The 21,928-nt window shown below is 49.7% G+C and overlaps 2 protein-coding genes across 10 annotated transcripts; one reads left to right on the top strand and one right to left on the bottom strand.

Moving 5' to 3' along the window:
- Positions 1-6,694: 6,694 nt before the first annotated feature.
- On the bottom strand, positions 6,695-7,168 carry LOC116545435 (histone H3.3-like). The gene has a single exon (XM_032271969.1). It carries the CDS (start codon positions 7,151-7,153, stop codon positions 6,743-6,745), a length of 411 nt encoding a protein of 136 aa, XP_032127860.1. The 5' UTR covers positions 7,154-7,168; the 3' UTR covers positions 6,695-6,742.
- A 5,594-nt stretch (positions 7,169-12,762) lies between these two features.
- On the top strand, positions 12,763-18,131 carry COMMD4 (COMM domain containing 4). 9 transcript variants are annotated; one of them, XM_032271964.1, is made up of 8 exons: positions 12,763-12,867; positions 15,883-15,954; positions 16,176-16,241; positions 16,468-16,507; positions 16,820-16,939; positions 17,122-17,202; positions 17,560-17,736; positions 17,824-18,131. In XM_032271964.1, exons 1-8 carry the CDS (start codon positions 12,865-12,867, stop codon positions 17,862-17,864), a joined length of 600 nt encoding a protein of 199 aa, XP_032127855.1. In that variant the 5' UTR covers positions 12,763-12,864; the 3' UTR covers positions 17,865-18,131. The 9 variants fall into 9 exon arrangements, with proteins under 9 accessions (XP_032127855.1, XP_032127857.1, XP_032127859.1 ...); XM_032271967.1 differs by lacking the exon at positions 12,763-12,867 and adding an exon at positions 12,874-13,051; XM_032271960.1 differs by lacking the exon at positions 12,763-12,867 and adding an exon at positions 13,090-13,350.
- Positions 18,132-21,928: the final 3,797 nt, after the last annotated feature.

Raw genomic sequence — 21,928 nt, 5'->3', positions numbered from 1 at the left:
GGGATGACCGTGTGTATGGGACTCTCGCGCTTTTACCCCAGATCACCACTGGATTGCCGACAGAGGAGATGAGACCCTGACTATCACCCGTGCTCCGCAGCGCATTTGGCTCTGGGCACTCCCAGGCTGGGAGCTGGATGCCCTGGCTGGCAGCATGACTCAGACTGCATGACAGGCACGGCGGGCCCAGGATGACGTTCCTAGGCCTCTGGCTGCATCAGAGTCCAGCCCCACACGCAACCCGCTCCAAGCTCCCCGCCCTACACCATAAAGCACCCACGTGTGCCAGCTTGGGCATGGAGCCTATTCCAAGAGCCCCAGGCTCAGCCACGGAGGCCTCGGGCAGTGGCACTGAGTCCCGAGGCTCACAGGGAAGGGAGGTGAGAGAGTCAGCGGCAGGAGGACAGAAAGAGAAAAGAGCACGTCTGTAGCTCCAGAAGGGAGCGGGGGAGCCTGGCTCTGAGGTCCCAGGTGTGCCCCGTGTGGAGCTGGTGCAGCGGGGCGGGCACACCGTTCATGCAGCAGGTGGTGAGGCATGTACCTACCATGGCTGAGGCTCCTCAGGGTCACTGATAGTGATTTGGAAAGACAGCATGACACCAACATGGCAGCTCACACACATGGCTGGGGCAGGCCTGAGGGTGGGAGACACACACGCACACGCCCAGGTGTGCACACACTAACACACATGCCCATAAACAACACGCACACACCTCCTTCCCTGCCACCTCCCGGTGCCCAGCACCCTCACTGCCTGGCATGTGCCACATGGGTCTGGGGTGTGCAGCCACTCGGCACACTGAAGCACACACATGGGCAGAGTCACGACACAGACGCTCCCGCACACAGAGGCACCAGCTCCCGGCACACTCATGCCTGGCGTGCTCAGAGGACCACCCGTGCTGCTCATGGAGACAGGGCTTGCTCGCTAATGTCCAGCTGTCATTTCTCCACCTAAGAGCCTTCCATGGCTCCCTACCGCCCATAGTACTGAGCCCCAACAAGTCAAACTCTTCAGACTTTGAAGGTTCTCCACCCTATGCCCACCCTCCCACAGAGCTCTTCCTCATTCTGTCTCTGTTCCCTGCTTTGGCCAGTGGTTGTCCTCAGTGCCCACACTACACCTCTGCCCACACTGCAGCTCTTTACCCAGATACCCTCCAGTTCCTCGCCACGTAAGCCTCAATCATGCCCCGGACCACAGTGAAGCCAGGCTGCCTTGAAGAAGCTCTCCCAGACTGCTCTTTTCCCCAAGGCAGGGTCATGATTTGCCACATGTCTCCTGGGTGTCAGTGAGACTGGAGTCGGAGCAGGCATCAAACCTTACCTCCCATATGTCACACCTCACCATAGACGTGGGTGCCAAATGCCCTGAAGAGTCTGAACTCACATTGGCAGTTAGCATGGTGCCCCTACGGCTGCATCTGCAGTTAACACAGTACCCCTGTGGTCACTGTCTCCCTTGATCACCACAACCACCCTGGGAGAAAGGCAGAACGTCATCATCTGATAGAAGGGATGCTGAGGCTCTGGGAGGGAAAGGGACTTGCCTAGAGGCCCAGGGTGAGGCAGCATCTCTGGACTCCCAGTCCAGTGCTCTTGCCCAATACCGTGCTGCCTGCCGCTACCCGTCCACACTGGTCATCAGCAGGTCATAGGGCAAGCCCCAATCCCTGCCTCATTTTGGTTTATGGGCTCTGGACCCACAGCCCTACCCTCCAGTCATCTGGAGACAAAAACAGATGCCATTGTTCTTCCTTAGAGAATGTGGCCAGTGGAAACAGGGCACACTGGGAGTCGGAGTGAACGTCCTTGAAGGAGGGCCATGGGTCAGCAAGGCCAAGCCAAAGGATGCAGTAGAATGCTTTTCCCGAGAAATCTTTGGGAGTGAAGCAGGCTTCAGCCAGTCCCATCCCTGCCCCTGCAGCCACCCCACCATGTGTGTGTAGACCTGGTAGGGTAGGGGAGACCGGGTGGGGGTGGAGGAAAAATCAGCTTGCCTATGGCCCTCAGGCTCCTTCCCCAGCTGCTTCTGTCCTAGCCCAGGCCCGGAAGCCATTCTTACACTCTCACGCTCCTATGCACGCCCACACACACATCACACACCTTGATGGTCACACAGTCACAGCCCGGCCTGTGCTCCTGTGGGCCTGTGGCCGGACACCACCTGGGATGGCTCAAAGGGGTCAGGACTTGGAAGTGGGGCCATCAGGGTAGCTGAGGGAAATCCACACGCCCAGAGCAGATCGGGGTTCAGACTCTGACCTGAGGTAGGCTCCCCCGGGGCTGGGAGGGGAGTTGGACCGAATGGAGGATGGAAGAAAGCAAGAAGAAAGGAGGAGGAGAGCAACGTGTGGGCAGCCGCCAAGAGTGAAAATAGGGGGAAACGCCATCAAGTGCTGGACAGAAGGGGCAGGTGGGATGAACCCCACGGCTCCCTCTGCAGAAACGACCCCTCCGGACTCAGCACTCCCTGTGGGGCAGGCTCCTACAGCCCTCAGCCACATGTGGTTCCAGTACCCAGGGTCCGAGTGCCTGGGATGGAGACAGTGGGTTCTGGCGGCCAGGTCCGATGCTCTGGAATCCAGCACCATTTCCCTCCTGGCCATGCCAGTCCCCCAGCCTGTCCCATGCATTCAGCCCCTACGCACCCGGGGACCCTGGGAAGGATGCGAGGGCACCTGTGGAGAGAGGGCAGAAGGGGTCAGGGGAAGCCCCGGCACCTGTGGAGAGAGGGTACAGGGGCACTTCCCCCAAGGCAGACCCAGCAGTCAGAGGCCCAGGAGCAGGGACCTGGGCCGGGCTGGGGGCACAGCGGGGGCTTGGCACTGCATCCTTGGGCTGAACTTGGGAGACCTGCGGGCCAGTTTTTTCCCCCCACTTTTTATTTCTCTCTTTTTTTTTTTTTTTTTTTTTTGATGGAGTTTCACTCTGTTGCCCAGGCAGGAATGCAGTAGTGCAATCTCGGCTCACTGCAACCTCTGCCTCCCAGGTTCAAGTGATTCTCCTGCCTCAGCCTCACCAGTAGCTGGGATTACAGGCACCTGCCACCACACCTGGCTAAGTTTTTATTTTTAGTAGAGACGGGGTTTCATCATGTTGATCAGGCTGGCCTCAAACTCCTGATCTTGTGATCCGCCACCTTCGCTTCCCAAAGTGCTGAAATTACAAGCCTGGGCCATCGCGCCTGGCCCACTGAACTGTTCTTGTCAAGGTCATCAGTAGCCTCGGTGTTGCTGGACCCTATGGTTATTCTCAGTCCTTCTCTTATTTAGTCTCTTGGCAGCATTTGACCTGGTTGATCACTCCTTCCTCCTGGATACGTGTTCTTCATTTGCACTGGTGAGAACATACTCTCCTGGTGTCCCTTCTACAGCATGGGTTTGTCCTCTTCTCTCCAATAATTGTTAACATCAGAGTGACCACAGTGGAGTGGCCAAGTCTTTTGTATCCATAGTCACTCCTCTGATGGTCTCATCCAGACGAATGACTTCCAATACCACTCATGCTAGTAATGCCCAATTTTTTAAATCTCCAACCCTTTTAAAAACACTTCTAACTTGGCTGGGTGTGGTAGCTCACACCTGTAATCTCAGCACTTTGGGAGGCCAAGGCAGGTGGATCACCTGAGGTCAGGAGTTCAAGACCAGTCTGGCCAATACGGCAAAAGCCTGTCTCAACTAAAAATACAAAAATGAGTCAGGCGACCCAGCTACTCAGGAGGCTGAGAATCACTTGAACCTGGGAGGCAGAGGTTGCAGTGAGCCGGAATTGTATCACTGCACTCCAACCTGGATGACAGAGCAAGACTCCATCTCAAATTAAAAATAAATAAATAAACTCGTAAGTCATACATAGTTCTCCTTGACATCTCCCCTCAAAAGTCTAATGGCTGCCTCCAACCCAACATGTCCTAAATTAAATTTTCGAGCCAGGGGTGTTGGCTTATGCATGTAATCCCAACACTTTGAGAGCCTCAGGTAGGAGGATCGCTTCAGCCCAGGAGTTCAAGACCAGCCATGACAACATAGTGAGACCCCCATCTCTACAAAAAATTTAAAAATTAGTGGCCAGGCATGGTGGCTCACTCCTGCAATCCTAGCATTTTGGGAGGCTGAGGCGGGTGGGTGACCTGAGGTCAGGAGTTTGAGACCAGCCTGATCAACATGCGAAACCCCATCTCTACTAGAAATACAAAAATTAGCCTGGCGTGTTGTCAGGCACCTGTAATCCCAGCTACTTGAGAGGCTGAGGGAAGGGGAATCGCTTGGACCTGGGAGGCGGAGGTTGCAGTGAGCCGACAACATACCATTGCACTCCAGCCTGAGTGACAAAACGAGACTCCATCTCAAAAAAAAAAAAAATTATTATTATTATTATTTAAAAATAGGCTGGGGGCATTGGCTTACGCCTGTAATCCCAGCACTATGGGAAGCCAAGGTGGGCAGATCACAAAGTCAAGAGATAAGACCATCCTGGCCAATATGATGAAACCCCGTCTCTACTTAAAAAAATACAAAAATTAGCTGGACGTGGTGGCGCACGCCTGTAGTCCCAGCTACTTGAGAAGGTGAGGCAGGAGAACTGCTTCAATCCAGGAGGTGGAGGTTGCAGTGAGCCGAGATCAAACCACTGTACTTCAGCCTGGTGACAGAGCAATACTAGTCTCAATAAATAAATAAATAAAATAAAAATAAAAAATAAAAATTAGCTGGGCATGGCGGCATGTGCCTGTAGTCCCAGCTACTCAAGAGGATCCCTTGGGGCTGGGAGGTTAAGGCTGCAGTGAGCCCTGGTCGTACCACTGCACTCCAGCCTGGGCAAGAGGGTGAGACCCTATCCCAGAAATGAAAACAAACAAAAAACAAGTATCAGTCCTTTGCTTAAAATCCCGAAGTATCCCCCTCAACATAAAAGCCAAAGTCTTTCCAAGGGCTACAAGCTCTTTAACCCCTCCCTCTCCTCCTTGCCCACTCTGCTCCAGCCGAGACAGCGTTCTGACTCTTCTGACATGCCAGGCACGTTCCCATCTTAAGGCTTTTCCACTGTGTCCCCTTCCTGAAATGTTCTCCCCCTGGATATCCACACGTGGCTTGACCCCTGTAAAATAGCACCTTCTCAGTAAGACCTACTCTGCCATACACTACTTTAAAATTATTCCCCATCCCCACCCCAAGCTCTGCTTATTTTCTATAATCTGCTCGGTTTTGTTTCATAACACATCACCTGCTAACATACACACTTTACTTATTCTTGATGTTTATGGTCTGGGAAGAAGGAAACTATCCAAGAGTCCTGCTGCAGACACATTGAGGAAGGGCTGATGATGGAAGACAGTGGGGCTGAGGGAAAATGAAGGATAGGGATGAAGTAGAAACTAGAAGAGAATTGCACATATATAATGAGTTATGAGTTAATACCCAGAATATGCAAAGAATACCTTCAGGCTGACTCTGCGTGCCCTGCCTAGGAGTTATCCCTGCTCAGCAAGGAGAAAAAAAAAAAAACAACTTCAAATCTATTAGATTAGGCTGGGCACGGTGGCTCACACCTATAATCCCAGCACTTTGAGAGGCTGAGGCAGGTGTATTGCCTGAGGTCAGGAGTTTGAGACCAGCCTGACCAACATGGTGAAATCCCATCTCTACTAAAAATACAAAAATTAGCCAGGTGTGGGGGTGTGGGTCTGTAGTCCCTTCTACTGGGGAGGCTGAGGCAGGAGAATCACGTGAACCCAGGAGGTGGAGGTTGCAGTGACCCAAGATCGCACCACTGCTCTCCAGTCTGGGCTACCAAGTGAGACTCCATCTCAAAAAAAAAGACCGGACACAGTGGCTCATGCCTGTAGTCCCAGCACTTTGGTGGGAGGCTGATCCTGGCGGATCACAAGGTCAGGAGTTCGAGACCACCCTGGCCAATATGTGAAACCCCATCTCTACTAAAAATACAAAAATTCGCTGGGCATGGTGGCAGGCACCTGTAATCCCGGCTACTCAGGAGGCTGAGGCAGGAGAATAGCTTGAACCCAGGAGGCAGAGGTTGCAGTGAGCTGAGATTGCTCTGTTGCACTCCAGCCTGGGCGACACAGTAAGACTCCATCTCCAAAAAGAAGAAAAAAAAAAAGAAAAGAAAAAAAGAAAAGAAAAAAAGAAAAAATCATTTAGATTTTTATTTTTTATTTTTTTAATTTATTTTTATTATTTTTTATTTTTATTTTTTTTTATAGTTTAATGTATTTTAATAGCAAACTTATAGGAACAGCACAGAAGACAGACAACATTAAAAACAAGTACTTGCATGTAAGACAACTCAGTTAGAAAAGTATAGTGAATGGATGGAATCTACTGTATGATAAAAATGCTACAAACACCATTTAGTTGCCGTCAATAAGAAATTTACTTGTTTTAAAAAAATCCAAATGCTGGCATTGTCCAGAAAAATTTAGCAGGTTTATTTATAATTATTATAAAGTTGAACAGCTGAAACTTGTTCTCTGAAACATTTTAACTTGCATTAATGCTTTACGTCTCCGCATTTATATTAAAAATTCACACACAAATGAAAATGGAAAAACTGCCAATACCTGATTTCTGTCCCCTATTTTTCCACTCGCAATCACATACTTAGGTACCTTTTGACCCCATGGAAAAAAAATTAGCTAACATTCAGAACTACCAGTAACAGGAAGAAGAGAATTTTTTTTTTTTTTTGAGAATGAAATGTTTCCCATCATAGTGGATTCTTAAGCACGCTCTCCACGTATGCGGCGTGCTAGCTGGATGTCTTTTGGCATAATTGTTACACGTTTGGCATGGATAGCACAAAGGTTGGTGTCTTCAAAAAGGCCAACCAGATAGGCCTCACTTGCCTCCTGCAAAGCACCGATAGCTGTGCTCTGGAAGCGCAGATCTGTTTTAAAGTCCTGAGCAATTTCTCGCACCAGACGCTGGAAGGGAAGTTTGCGAATCAGAAGTTCAGTGGACTTCTGATAACGTCTAACTTCACTGAGTGCCACAGTACCAGGCCTGTAACGATGAGGTTTCTTCACCCCTCCAGTAGAGGACGCACTCTTGCAAACGGCTTTTGTAGCCAGTTGCTTCCTGGGTGCTTTACCACCGGTAGATTTGCGGGCAGTCTGCTTTGTACGAGCCATGGTATAGAGACCTCTTACTTACCCCCCTTCTCCTTCGGCTGGAGCTCGGCGAGCGAGAGCAGATTTTTAAAAGTAAATGATCTGTAATAGTTTTCTGTTTGTTTTAGAGACAGGATCTTGTTCTGTTGCCCAAGCTGGAGTGCAGTGGTGTGATCATGGCTCACTGCAGCCTTGAACTCCTGGCCTCAAGGGATCCTCCCCGTTCTTACCCCCAAATTCCTACCAGTAGCTGGGACTATAGGTGCTGCCACCATACTGGCTTTTTTTTTTTTTTTGGTAGGGACTGAGTCTTACTATGTTGCCCAGGCTGGTCTTGAACTTCCAAACTCCAGTGATCCCCTCACCTTGGCCTCCCTAAGTGTTGGATTACAGGCATCAGCTACCATGCCCAGCCTGGTGATGTAGTTCATGAGTATTTATTATGCTTTATAATTTACATGCTATGTATGTTATTTTCCAGCTATCGAACCATATATATATATACACATATGTATGTATGTTTTTTTTTTTTTTAAACAGGGTCTGGCTCTGTTGTGCAAGCTGGGGTGCAGTGGCACAATCATAGCTCACTGCGGCCTACAAGTCCTGGATTCAAGTGATCCTCCTCCCTCAGCCTCCCAGGTAGTCAGGACTAGGACTACAGGCATGCACTACAATGCCTGATTATTATTATTACTATTTTTTTTTTTTACAGAGGTGGGATCTCCTTCCTTTCTTTTCTTTCTCTCTTTCTCCCTCTCTCTCTCCCCCCCCCCCCTTTTTCTTTCTTTTCGCCTAGTCTGGTCGTGAACTCCTGGCCTCAAATGCTCCTCCCAATGTGACCTCACAATGCACTGGGGTTACAGGCATGAGCCACCATGCAGCCCCTGCAAAATCTAACTGTTCTCCAGGTGCTTCTTTTGGATCTCCTAGCTAGACTGTCATTGGCAAATACTAGATTATTATTTTCCAGCATTTATGTTAATGGATTTCCCATGTTTTACTTGTCTAGGCTAGGGTTTCTCAACAGCAGCACTATTGACGTTTTGGGCTGGAGAATTCTTTGTTATGGGGCTGTCTGTGCCCCGCAGGGTATTAGCAGCATCCCCAGCCTCCGCCTGCCACACGCCAGTAGCACTCCTCAGCTGTGACAGCCAAAATGATCTCAGATATTGCCAAATGTCCCCAGGGAGACAAAGTCACCTCCAGTTGAGAACTGCTGACCTGAAAACCTCTGGAACAATGTTAGATCACGGGGATGATAGCACACACTGCTCCTGACCTTACTGGGAATACCTCCAGTATCAAAGTATAACGGTACCTGCATACTACAGTCTGGGCTGCTATATTACCATACTGTATTAGTCCATTCTCATGCTGCTCTGGAGAAATACCCACAGCTGGATAATTTATAAAGAAAAGAGGCTTAACTGACTCACAGTTCTGCAGGGCTGGGAAGGCCTCAGGAAACTCACAAATATGGCAGAAAACACCTCTCCACGGAGCAGCAGGAGAGAGAAAGAGAAACAAATACATGGGAAAGCCCGTTATAAAACCATCAGATCTCATGAGAACTCACTATCACGAGAACAGCGTGGGAGAAACCGCCTCCGGGATTCAATTACCTCCACCTGTTTCCATCCCCACACGTGGTGATTATTACAGTTCAAGGTGAGATTTGGGTGGGGATACAGCCAAATCGAATCATATCCTTCACATTAGCATACTGTATCAAAGCATAATTTTCTTTTTCTTTGAGACAGAGTCTTGCTCTGGCTGGAGTGCAGTGGCACGATAGTTCACTGCAACCTGTGCCTTCCAAGTTCAAGCAATTCTTGTGCTTCAGCCTCCCAAGGAGCTGGAACTTCAGGTGTGAGCCACCATACCTGGCTAATTTGGATTTTTTTTTTTTTGGTAGAGATGGGGTTTCACCATGTTGACCAGGCTGGTGTCAAACTCCTGGCCTCAGGTGGTCTGGCCACTTCAGCCACCGCACCCAGCCTGAAGTATAATGTTCATAATATGAAAAGCATGACTTTCATACAAATAATGAAGAAATATGTATAAGACATTTTCTTTAATTCATAAGGGAGTCAGCAACCGGTGAAGCTACTTCAAGGAGCCAGTGAACTGAGAGACAGTGTCTGTAGTGCTCCAGGAAGGGCATTCTGAAATGCATTCTGACACAGAGACAAAACTTGTTAATATCCTATAGGAAGGCCGGGCGCAGTGGCTCACGCCTGTAATCCCAGCACTTTGGGACGCTGAGGTGGGCAGATCACCTGAGATCAGGAGTTCAAGACCAGCCTGGCCAACATGGTGAAATCCTGTCTGTTAAAAATACAAAAATTAGCCAGGCGCAATGTCAGGAACCTGTAGTCCCAGCTACTCGGGAGGCTGAGGCAGGAGAATTGCTTGAACCTGGGAGTCATAGGCTGCAGTGAGCCGAGATCATGCAGTCCAGCCTGGGCAACAGAGCAATTCTGTCTCAAAAAAAAAAAAAAAAAAATCCTATAGAGAAATAAAACTGCCAGGCCGGGCGCGGTGGCTCAAGTCTGTAATCCCAGTACTTTGGGAGGCCGAGGCAGGTGGATCACGAGGTCAAGAGATCGAGACCATCCTGATCAACATGGTGAAACCCCGTCTCTACTAAAAATACAAAACATTAGCTGGGCATGGTGGTGCGTGCCTGTAATCCCAGCTACTCAGGAGGCTGAGGCAGGAAAATTGCCTGAACCCAGGAGGCGGAGGTTGCGGTGAGCCGAGATCGCGCCATTGCACTCCAGCCTGGGTAACATGAGTGAAACTCCATCTCAAAAAAAAAAAAAAAAAAAAAAAAAAAAAAAAAAAAGAAATAAAACTGCCATCTTTGGGAGTTTTCTACTGGACAGAAATCTGTAAGTTAACAAATACATATTCTCAAGTGTATTCGTAACCTATTGTCAAGTATATTTCCCTGCATTCGTGGCTTTCAAAGCATGGTTTCAAATTGAAAGCATCAGCGCCACCTGGGAACATAGAAATGCAATGCTCAGGCCCCACCTGGGTCCTGCTGAATTAGAAACTGGTGTGGGGCCAGCAGCCAGGCTTTCCACAAGCCCTGCAGTGACTATCATGCATGCTAATGTTTGACAACCACTGCTCTAGTCAAATAATCTGTAAAACAAATATCCATGAAACAATGCTTTTAAAAAAAAGGACACACCACAAACCTTTTTAACTTTATTTCTGAATTTAAATATTTTGTCTGATGTTAAATTTGCTGTTTTGTTTTTCAATTTAAGGAAGTTTTCATCTGTTCCTAATTTTCTCTTTTTAAATAAAAATAGTTTTCCAAATCTACCCAATTTTCTTTCTTTTTTTTTTTTTTTTCTTTTTTTCTTTTTTTGAGACAGAGTCTTCCTCTGTCGCCAGGTTGGAGTACAGTGGCACAATCTCTGCTCACTGCAACCTCCGCCTCCTGGGTTCAAGCGATTCTTCCGCCTCAGCCTCCCGAGTAGCTGGGACTACAGGCTTGTGCCAAACGCCCGGCTAATTTTTGTATTTTTAGTAGAGATGGGGTTTCACCATGTTGGCCAGGATGGTCTTGACCTCTTGACTTCATGATCCACACGCCTTGGCCTCCCAAAGTGCTGGGATTACAGGCATGAGCCACTGCACCTGGCCCATTTCTCTCTTCTTTAACCTACTGATAGGACAAAATGAAAGTTGAGCCATTCTTATATGTTTTTGTTTTGTTTTGTTTTGTTTTTTGAGATGAAGTCTCACTCTGTCACCCAGGCTGCAATGCAGTAGTGCGATCTCAGCTGACTGCAACTTCCACCTCCCAGGTTCAAGTGATTCTGGTGCCTCAGCCTCCTGAGTAGCTGGGATTATAGGCACCTACCACTATGCCCCGCTAATTTTTTTTTTTTTTTTTTTTAGTGGAGAGAGGGTTTTGCCATGTTGGCCAGGCTGGTCTTGAACTCCTGACTTCAGGTGATCTGCTTGCCTCGGCTGTCCAAAGTGCTAGGATTACAGGCGTGAGCCACCGCGCTCAGACCTTTTTTTTTTCTTTTTTTTTTGAAATGGTCTCATTATGTCACCCAGGTTGGATGGAGTACAGTGGTGCCATCATGGCTCACTGCAGCCTCCACCTCCCATACTCAAGAGATCCTCTCACCTCAGCCTCTTAGGTACCTGGGATGACAGGTATGCACCAGCACAAGTGGCTAATGTTTTGTAGACAGGGAGGTCTCCTGTGTTGCCCAAGCTGGTCTAGAACTCCTGGGCTCAATTGATCCACCGGCCTTGGCCTCCAAAAGTGCTATGATTACAGGTCTTATGTTCTTAAAATTTTTCTTTGACATGATATAGTAACTTAACATACTGTTGTTTTCAACAGGCTAGTGTTTTTGATTTGTAAAAGAACTCTTCAGAAATGAGCTCATTTTTACTATGAATTGGGACATTCTCCATTTCTTTGTATTTTATAGAGCCGTTTAATTGCCATGGGCTCTGTCTTTTGAAAGCTTGAAAGCCTGAAACAATAAAGCCAGCCGCACCTGGTGCATGGCATAGGCATGGAATGGAGGAGAGAGCGCAAACTGCAGTCAGCCCTCTGTATCCTCGGGTTCCGGATCCTTGGATTTAACCAACTGTGCATCAGAAATATTCGGAAAAAGTAAAACCACCCCTCCAAAAAATTCAAAATACTTTATAACAGCTATTTATAAACCGTGTATGTCATATTAGGCATTATCGCAATCTAGAGATAATTTAAAGTATACAGAACGATGTGTATAGGTTATATGCAAATACCATGCCATATTGTATCAGGGACTTGAGCATCTGTGAATTTTGGTATCTCTGGGGTCCTGGAACCAATATCCTGAGGTTTTTAAGCGACGACCGTATTTGATTTCTTCTTTGGGTATTAGTCTATTCTCTAATGTATATATATATATATATATTTTTTGTCGTTTTGTCTTTTTGTTTTTGCCTCTTCAAGTCAATGTCGGAAACTTAACTTTTTGTAGACTACTCATTTGCTCAGTCTCCCGTAAGCAGACTACCACTGCAATCTAAGCAACCGATTTTTTCCCCCATCCCATGGGCAAACATTAAGATAAGCATCTATTGATGTTGAAGTTGTAGAGTTTTCCTGAGCATGTAAATGATGACAGCCTTTTTTTGCTAGGCACTTAGACGATTCATCAAAATGAAATAAAATACCCACACACTTGAAGAAGAAATCTGGTTATTTCCTAATCTGGGTGCTGGTTATGTGAGGTCTACAGTTTACGAAAACTTATAAAGCTTTACATTTACAATATATACAGTTTTCTGTATATTTCAAGTTTTTAAAATACGTCTTTTGCCACAGCCCGCAGCTGTGCATAATGGCATTTGCTTAATAGTGGAAAACATGGCAATGACCTGGAACCCTAGGTCCTGGGATCCTACTCGCTTAAGTTAAATGAAATAACTACCGCTGTCTTTCCTAACGCCTTCATTTGGACCCCTGTTAAACTGCCGGTTGGCGCTGGTTTTTTCCCCGGGAAGGGTTCTGGGAGACGGAGGAGACGCAACATCTGGCCCTCACCACCTCCAGGGAGCGGCGGTCCGCTCCCAGCCGCACTCTAGCAGGCCCCGCCCACCCAGAGGACGTGACTCCAAGTCACGTGACCGTGGAATCAGCTGACCCGGCGCGAGCGGAAAAAGGAGTTTCCGGGCGCAGGCTTCCTGGCGCGATGGTGAGGCAACGGGGGTGAAGCAAGGCCTGGGCTGCTGGAGCGGGAATGAGGGGGCACCGGTGGCTCCAGAAACGGGGGAGGTTGTCTCCACTGGCCTCTCCGCAAACACAGTGTGTGTGGGCGTAAGGACGGGGAGTCTGGTAGAGAAAAGTCCGCCGCAGCCCCGTTCCCCAGACGGGGGCGGGTAAGACAAAGCAGTCGGAGGCTTAGACTCCTCGTGCCTCCCTGGCGGAGGAAGGGCCCATGCCTCCGGGGGCAAAAACTGGGGCTTGTCTGGAGCTGGAGTCCTTTCAGGTCTTCCCCAGCCCCAAGAGGACCTCCCAAGGACGCCCACTTCCCCAGCCCTTCTGTGGGACTTGGACAGGAGCGTGCTTAGAATCAGGCTCACTCTTCCACACTGTTGGGAAGCCTCTCTGCTCCTTCCAGAGCCAGAAAGTAGTAGTTTTTGGGTTGAGATTCATCCATCCATCCATCCACCCACCCATCCACCTGTATGTTCTGAGCGCCAAGTCTATACCATGCAGTGTGCTGGGCACTGGGAGTGTAAGGTTTATTCTCTGTGAGGTCTATTGCCGAGTTTAAAATGAGGAAACTGAGGACTGCATGAGAACAATTAGACGCCAATTTATTCGGCTACCGGGTGAGGGTCTGTGGTCCTGGGGGAAAAGGCAAGGGAAGTCACACTTGAGGCATGGGGTTATATGGGGAGGGAAGGCGCTCTGATTGGCTGTGGCGAGCAGGATGTGGACGTGGCAAGCTGCTATAGGTAGGTAGGCGGGATTTCCGGTGAGCGGGCTGGACGGGGCAATACGCTATTGGGCAGGTTTTGGCGGGGCTTCTTTTAAATTTTGGCAGGGTTTTCCAACGGCTGGCTAGGTGCCGAGTGCAGAGTTTAGTGTCGAGAGCAGATCCTGGTGCTGAGTGCAGAGGGGATTTCCAACGGCGGGCTAGGTGCCGAGTGCAGAGTTTAGTGTTGAGTGCAGAGCTGGACGTGGCGAAGCTAGATGCTGAGTGCAGATTCTGGTGACGTAATTTCAGGTGTGGAGAGGGATGGGCATGTTCAAGCTCCTGGCGAGGCAACCGGCCTTACAGAGAGGACCTTAGCTGCCGAGGGAAGAGGAATCGAAGGCTTGAATTGGCAGTCATAGTTAAGGCTCCAGGGACAGAGACCTAACTGCGCCTTTTGTGTATGTAGGGTTAAGGGGGCTTCCTGAGGATGACTTCAACCTTAAAGGGGGATGGCAGGAGCTGGCTGGCGGAAGTACAGTTTCTTTACCAGGGTTTGGGAGGCAAGGGTGTGAGGCGTGTGTCTTCAGACAGGGAACAGCATGTGCAGAGACTTAGGTGAGAGAGAGCATGGCTCCCCAGGAATGAATGCATGTCATGTAGCTGGGAGAGTATCTGGAGGTTAGTGAAGGATGAGGCTGGACAAGTAAAGACCAAATCTTCCTGGCTCTTGGGTCACCACAATCAAGATAATGAACATATCGACTGGCCCCCAAAATTTCCTTGTGTGAGGGGCTATTTTAGGAAGTATGATCAAGAAGGGCCAGTCTTCCCAGGTGCGGTGGCTCACGCCTGTCATCCCAGCACTTTGGGAGGCTGAGGAGGGTGGATCACCTCAGGTCAGGAGTTCAAGACCAGCATGGCCAACATGGTGAAACCCTGTCTCTACTAAAAATACAAAATTAGCCAGGTGTGGTGGTGCAAGCCTGTAATCTCAGCTACTTGGGAGGCTGAGGCAGGATAATCGCTTTAACCCGGGAGGTAGAGGTTGCAGTGAACTGAGATAGTGCCATTGCACTCCAGCCTGGGCAAGAAGAGTGAAACTCCATAGCAAAAAAAAAAAAAAATTAGCCAGGGGTGGTGGCGCATGCCGGTAGTCCCAGCTACTGCAGAGGCTAAGACAGGAGAATCGCTTGAATCCAGGAGGCAGAAGTTGCCGCGAGCTGAGATTATGCCATTGCCCTCCATCCTGGGCAACAGAGTGAGAGAGACTCCGTCTTCTTTCTTTTTCTTTCTTTTTTTTTTTTTTTTCTGAATCGGAGTTTTGCTCTTGTTGCCCAGACTGGAGTGCAGTGGCTGATCTTGGCTCACTGTAACCTCCGCCTCCCAGGTTCAAGCAATTCTCCTGCCTCAGCCTCCTGAGTAGCTGGGATAACAGGCATGCGTCACTATGCCTGGCTAATTAAAAAAAAAAAAATTTCTTTCTTTTGAGACAGAGTCTTGCTTTGTTGCCCAGGCTGGAATGCAGTGGCAGGATCTCAGCTCACTGCAACTCCACTCCCGGGTTCAAGCAATCCTGCCTCATTCTCCTTAGTAGCTGGGATCACAGGCATGCACCACCATACCTGGCTAATCTTTATATTTTTAGTAGACACAGGGTTTCGCCATGTTGGCCAGGCTGTTCTCGAACTCTTGATCTCAGGTGATCCACCTGCCTCAGCCTCCCAAAGTGCTGGGATTACAGCCATGAGCATGTTGTCTTTTTTTTTTTTTTTTTTTTCCCAAGAAGGGCTTGTCTGATGATGTGTCACTTGAGCAAAGGGTGGGATGCAATAAAGGATAGCAAGCCATGCAGAGTGCAGCAGGCATGGAGGCAGAGCAAGGCTGGTGTCCCTGAGCAGCAGCAGGGAAGCTGGAGTGGCTGGAGTTGTGTGGGTCTGGGGAAGAGGGGAGAGAGGTCCCTCGTGTCTGTGAGGCCCAGGGCTCTGTTTTATCCCCTGCTGTACCCCCAGCACTTGGAGTGGGAACTAACACAGAGAAGGCACTCAATTGATGTTTGCTGAGCAGATAAATGCCTAGAATAGACCTCAGCAGGGTTTGGTGGCAAAGTGGGTCAGGGAGAGAGTTTACTGAACAGCCTGGTGATAGGGGAGAACAAGTGGCCAGAGGGTATTCATCTGTGACAGGGACCAGGGGTCCGTGCCGGGCAGCAGTGTGGGAGACACACACAGATCCTGGCCACACCTCAGCCCTCCCTCCAGCCTGATGACCTGCCTCCCTCCCTTGCAGAGGTTCCGGTTCTGTGGTGATCTGGACTGTCCTGACTGGGTCCTGGCAGAGATCAGCACGCTGGCCAAGATGGTTGAGTGCACAGGGTCTACTCTGGGTGGAGGAGGGGCGTTGGGGCTGGGGATTGTGGGTGTAGAGGATGGTGAGGTTTCTCTGGGGTTAGGACCTCAGTGCTCTCAGCCTGTGCTACCATGCTTTGTGATACTGATCAGCGGCTGGCCTGCTCTGAGCCAGTCCCTAGGAAGGCGGTGTGAGGTATGCTAGCCTGGCTGATACAAGGACTTCCCTTCCAGTCCTCTGTGAAGTTGCGGCTGCTCTGCAGCCAGGTACTAAAGGAGCTGCTGGGACAGGGAATTGATGTGAGTATAAGACCTAGCACCCTATTGTCCCATGACCTTATGACCCCCACTGCCCTGAAACTCTTCACTAGGGCCGGGGAGACGGGTGACCCAGCCTCTCAGCCTCTCTGGGCATCTTCCATCCTCCTTTCCAGCCTGTCTGTTCCTTACAGGATCAGACAAGGCTGGGGGTGAGGGGCTGGTGAGCAGGGGCCTGACACCCCCTGAAGGTCTCCTTTCCCCATAGTATGAGAAGATCCTGAAGCTCATGGCTGACACCAAGTTTGGTGAGTACCCTGCTGAGTCCACAGGTCCTCGGCAACCCTGGGAACTTGGCATGGTGCCTGGTACAGAGGGGCCCACCCATCTCTCCCAGCAGCGTCCTTAACCTACCTTCCCTAATGGAAGAGCATGAGGGAAAGAAAGACATTGGCAATCCCAACCCGACCCCCCCACACTCCCCACCACCAGCTCCTGGTGGGGCAGTAGCAGTGCCTGTCACTCAGGAGGCCTGGGGGCTTTGAGCTGAAGATAATAGGGCAATAGGGAGGTGGCTGGGGCCACAGTGACACCCCCCGCCTCTCCCACGGGTCCCTCAGAGTCAGGCGATGTGAAGGCCACAGTGGCAGTGCTGAGTTTCATCCTCTCCAGTGCGGCCAAGCACAGTGTTGATGGTGAATCCTTGTCCAGTGAACTGCAGCAGCTGGGGCTGCCCAAAGGTACGGGTTGTGGGTGGGCAGCTGGGCAGCCTGTGGGCCAAGGGCTGCTAGAGAGCAGGCCAGGCCCTGTGACCCTGAGGTGTACCCTGCCCTTTCTGGGCCAGGAGCCTGAGACCTGCCTCTGAGCAGCCCAAGGCCAGCCCCCACCTGCTACCTCCAGAGCTCCTCCATTCTACCTGCAGAGCACGCGGCCAGCCTGTGCCGCTGTTACGAGGAGAAGCAAATTCCCTTGCAGAAGCACTTGCGGGTGTGCAGCCTGCGCAGTAAGTATGAGGCCAGCCAGGGTAGACTCCAGGCTCATTCTTGAAGGGGCATGCAGCATGCAAAGTGCTAGCTCCAGGGAGATGACTTAACCAAGGTGATATACTGAGCAGCCGCAGAACTGGGGCCTGGCCCTGGTTCTCCTGACTCCAGCCGAGGTTTCTGGCCATTGAGGTCTGCTGTACGTGATCCAGACTCCTGACTGTTGGGACCTGCCCTGTTCTGAGCCTGGGTCAGGGAGATGGGAGCTTCTCAGAGGCCACACAGCCTTGCAGAGTTGAGGGCTGAGCCAGGGTGTGGGCTGAGGGCCACTGGCTTTCCTGCCTTTGATCCTGAGAGCCACCCACCCCATCTCCCAGCGAATAGGTTGGCAGGTGTGGGCTGGCGGGTAGACTACACCCTGAGCTCCAGCCTGCTGCAGTCCGTGGAAGAGCCTATGGTGCACCTGCGGCTGGAGGTGGCAGCTGCCCCAGGTACCCCAGCCCAGCCTGTTGCCATGTCCCTCTCAGCAGACAAGTTCCAGGTCCTCCTGGCAGGTGAGGCTCAGCCATTCCTGGAGGGTTAAGGGTCCCTCCCAGATCCTGCCTGACTGCCTCCCGCCTGCCCACCTCTTCCCTCTGCAGAGCTGAAGCAGGCCCAGACCCTGATGAGCTCTCTGGGCTGAGGAGAAGGGAGTTACAGGCCTGTGTGGAGCCGCCTTACTTGTATGGAGTCATGCCCTCTGCAACTGCTCTTCAGGAAGCACCCCGCTTCTAGGAAGCTGGGGCCCTAGCTGGGCTCTGGCCTCCCAGATCCCCGGCTGCCTCACTTCTCTCTCGAGAGCTCGGCTTAGGGCTCGTGAGGACCTTTCCCAGCATTCTCTTCCCTTCCCTTGAAAGGCAGTTGTTGGTTGTTTTCATGAGCAGGAAAAATAAACAGAAGCATAAAGGAATGTGTGCAGGGGTTTCTGTTTGGGTTCAGATCAAGGGTTTTTGTGAGAGAACCAAAAGTGACGTACGGGCCTCCTTGGTCCATCACTCATTTTCTTTTGTCAGTTGCTGATCAAGGCAGGCCACAGGTGAGGCAGACTGAGCACCAAAATGCATCTGCTTGTCTGTTGAGAGGAAAATCAGGGTTCTGGCTCCCAGATCTGAGATGTTCTTGGCTCTACTACCTTTGCCCTCTGGCCCTGTTCTCAGGCTGGCACCACATTGGTGTCCCCAAAGCCAAGTGCCCCTTGTAGAAAAAAGAGAGTGCCCTTGTTTCACTGCCATCTTTTTTTTTTTTTTTTTTTGAGATGGAGTCTCGCTCTGTTGCCAGGCGGGAGTGCAACAGCATGATCTTGGCTCGCCGCAACCTCCGCCTCCCGATTTCAAGCAATTCTGCCTCAGCCTCCCAAGTAGCTAGGACTACAGGCGCACAGTACCATGCCTGGCTAATTTTTGTATTTTTAAGAGAGACAGGGTTTTACCATGTTGGCAAGGATGATCTCAATCTCTTGACTTTATGATCCGCCCGCCTCAGCCTACTGCCATCTTTAGGAAGAGAGAGGTGACCATGTCTGAACCACTCATAGGCAAGAGGATCGGTGTTACGGACTGAATGTTCATGTTCCTCCAAATTTCATATGTTGAAGCCTCTGTTCACATGCACATACCAGGTAAGGGCCGTGTGAGCACACGGCGAGAAGGTGGCTGTCTACAAGGCCAGGAAGAGGGCTGTCCACAGGAACTGAATCTGCTGGCACCTTGATTTTGAACTGCCCAGCCTCCAGAACTGCGAGAAAGAAATCTGTGCTGTAAGCCACCATTCTGCGGTATTGTTACAGCAGCTGGAGAAGACTAAGGCAGATGGGATCCCAGGAGTGGCCCAGGCCAGCCAGGCCTCCTTGTAGAAAAGGCCAATGCCAAGGTTGGCACACAGGGTATAAGAAGGACTTGCCTGCAGTATCTTGTGTAAGGAACCTATCAGAATAATGGTTTGCTTCCCTGGCCAAAGATGGAACAGTTTGAACATCAAAAGAGGTAAGTACTGACTCCACTCCTTACTTCTGCTTCTGGGAAAATAAAGTAGGTCTTTTCCCTATTCCTCTCCCTAAGTACAGTTAACAACCCTGGATGTTACATATAAAACAAACAGAAAGACTGAGCGACGGAGAACAAGACTGCCTAGCCTGGCTGGGATCCTCAGGACGTGAGACTCCACACAGCAGAGAAATTTCTGAAATCTGGACCCCACGGCCCAGTCAAGGTGACACAAAACTGATCATCACAGATCTGTAGGATATACAGAAGGCTAACACTCATGATTACAGAGTCCCAGCAAGCAAGAGGGAAGAGAGTGGAATGAAAGTATTCAAAGAAATAATAACTAAAGGCCAGGTGCACTGGTTCATGCCTGTAATCCCAGCATTTTGAGAGGCTCCGAGGTGGGAAGACTGCTTTAGACTTTGCAGCCGGCCTGAGCCACGTAGGGAGACTCAGTCTCCACACACAAAAAATAATAAAATATTAGCTAGGCATGGTGTGTGCCTGTAGTCTCAGCTGCTCAGGAGGCTGAGGCAGGAGGACCAATCACTTGAGTCCAGGAGTTTGAGGCTGCAGTGAGCTGTGATCATGTCTCTGCACTCCAGCCTGGGTAACAGAGCTGAGACCATGTCTCAAAAAAACAAAAAAAAAAGTGGTATATATACACAGTGGAATACTATTCAGCCTTTAGAAAGCAGAAGGTTCTGTCATTTGTGACATGGATGAACCTAGATGACATGATGCTGAGTGAAATAAGCCAGGCACGGAGAGAGAAATACCACATCACCTCACTTAGCCTGGAATTAAAAAGGCCTGGGGCAGTGGCTTACATCTGTAACCTCAGCACTTTGGGAAGCCAAGGTGGGAAGATCACTTGAGCCCAGGAGTTCAAGACCAGGCTGGGCAACATGGTGAACCTGTCTCTACCAAAAATTAAAAAAATTAGCCAGGTATGGTGGCACATGCCAGTAGTTCCAGCTACTTGGGAGGCTGAGGTGGGAGGATTGCTTGAGCCAGAGAGGTAAAGGCTGCAGTGAACCATGATAGTGCCGCTGTACTCCAACCTGGGCGACAGCATGAGGCCCTATCCGCCCCCCCCCCAAAAAAAAGTTGAATTCATAGAAGTCGCCAGTAGAATGGTGGTTAGCAAAGGCTGGAGGAGAACAGAGGTGGGTTGCGGGGAAAGGGTGCAAAGTTCCAGTTAGGAGGAATAAGATCTGGTGATTTATTGCAGAGCGTGACAACTATGGTTAATAACGACGTATATTTCAAAAATAGCTAAAAGTGGGTTTTAAACGTTCTCATCACAAAGAAATGATAAATATTAGAGGTAATTGATATACTAATTAGCCCGATTTGATCTTTTTTGTTATTTTTTGTTTTTTCTTGAGACAGAGTCTCACTCTATTGCCCAGGCTGGAGTGCAGTGGCACAGTCTTGGCTCATTGCAATCTCTGCCACCCGAGTTCAAGTGATTCTCTTGCCTCAGCCTCTGGAGTAGCTGGGACTACAGGCATGAACCACCACACTCAACTAATTTTTTGTAGAGACAGGGTTTCACCATGTTGGCCAGCCTGGTTTCAAACTTCCGACCTCAGGTGATCTACCTGCCTTGGCATTCAAAGTGCTGGGATTACAGGCATGAGCTACTGCTCCCAGCCAATTTGATTATTCCATACTACATACATGTAACAAAACACACTGTATTTCATAAATGTATACAATTGTTATTATTAAAAATATAGATAAGTCAAACTGGTATTCTAAAAAATGTTCAGGCTGGGCGCGGTGGCTCAAGCCTGTAATCCCAGCACTTTGGGAGGCCGAGGCGGGTGGATCACGAGGTCAAGAGATCGAGACCATCCTGGTCAACATGGTGAAACCCCGTCTCTACTAAAAATACAAAAATTAGCTGGGCATGGTGGCGCGTGCCTGTAGTCCCAGCTACTCGGGAGGCTGAGGCAGGAGAATTGCCTGAACCCAGGAGGCGGAGGTTGCGGTGAGCCGAGATCGCACCATTGCACTCCAGCCTGGGTAACAAGAGTGAAACTCCGTCTCAAAAAAAAAAAAAAAAAAAAAAATGTTCAACTAGACCACAGTTGGGCAACAAGAAACAAAAATGAAAACAGGAAATAAACAAAAACAGTGATAAAAAAAAAAATCACAAGGCAACTAGCCTGGGCAGCATGGTGAAATCCCGTCTCCATGAAAAATACAGAAATTAGTTGGGCGTGCTGGTGTTCACTGTTTTCCCAGCTACCCAGGAGGCTGAGGTTGGAGGATCACCTGGGCCCAGGAGTTTGAGGCTGTAGTGAACCATGATCGCACCACTGCACTCCAGTCTTGAGTGACAGAAAAAGACCCTGTCTCAAAAAAAAAAAAAAGGAAAGAAAGAAAACAGCGTATCCTGCCTTTTTAGTCAGGATAACCAAATAGCCCTGGTCAGTGAGGTAAAACTGTACTTGACAGATGGATTCTATCAAATATATGAAGAATGACAATTAGAAAAATCACTATTTCAGGCTGGGCATGGTGGCTCATGCCTGTAATCCCAACACTCTGGGAGGCTAAGGAGGCTGGATCGCTTGAAGTCAGGAGTTGGAGACCACTCTTGGCAACATGACGAAACCCCATCTCTACTGAAAACACAAAAAATTAGGCATGGTGGCCCCCACGTGTAGTCCCAGCTACTGGGAGGTCAAGGCTGCAGTGAGCCAAGATT

Source organism: Sapajus apella, unplaced genomic scaffold, assembly GCF_009761245.1.
Source record: "Sapajus apella isolate SASKATOON/1434 unplaced genomic scaffold, GSC_monkey_1.0 scaffold269, whole genome shotgun sequence".
NCBI lineage: Eukaryota > Metazoa > Chordata > Mammalia > Primates > Cebidae > Sapajus > Sapajus apella.
The sequence above is the reverse complement of the archived record's forward strand: the minus strand, read 5'-3'. Positions and strand labels throughout refer to the sequence as shown.

What these genes read in the sequence shown, in the direction of transcription:
- COMMD4 (XM_032271960.1), top strand. Translation starts at nt 13,111, where the DNA reads ATGCCTCCGGGGGCAAAAACTGGGGCTTGTCTGGAGCTGGAGTCCTTT. An exon ending in TCAGCACGCTGGCCAAGATG is followed by an intron (nt 15,955 to 16,175) that starts GTTGAGTGCACA and finishes CTTCCCTTCCAG; the next exon opens with TCCTCTGTGAAGTTGCGGCT. An exon ending in GCAGCTGGGGCTGCCCAAAG is followed by an intron (nt 16,940 to 17,121) that starts GTACGGGTTGTG and finishes TTCTACCTGCAG; the next exon opens with AGCACGCGGCCAGCCTGTGC.
- LOC116545435 (XM_032271969.1), bottom strand. Translation starts at nt 7,153, where the DNA reads ATGGCTCGTACAAAGCAGACTGCCCGCAAATCTACCGGTGGTAAAGCA.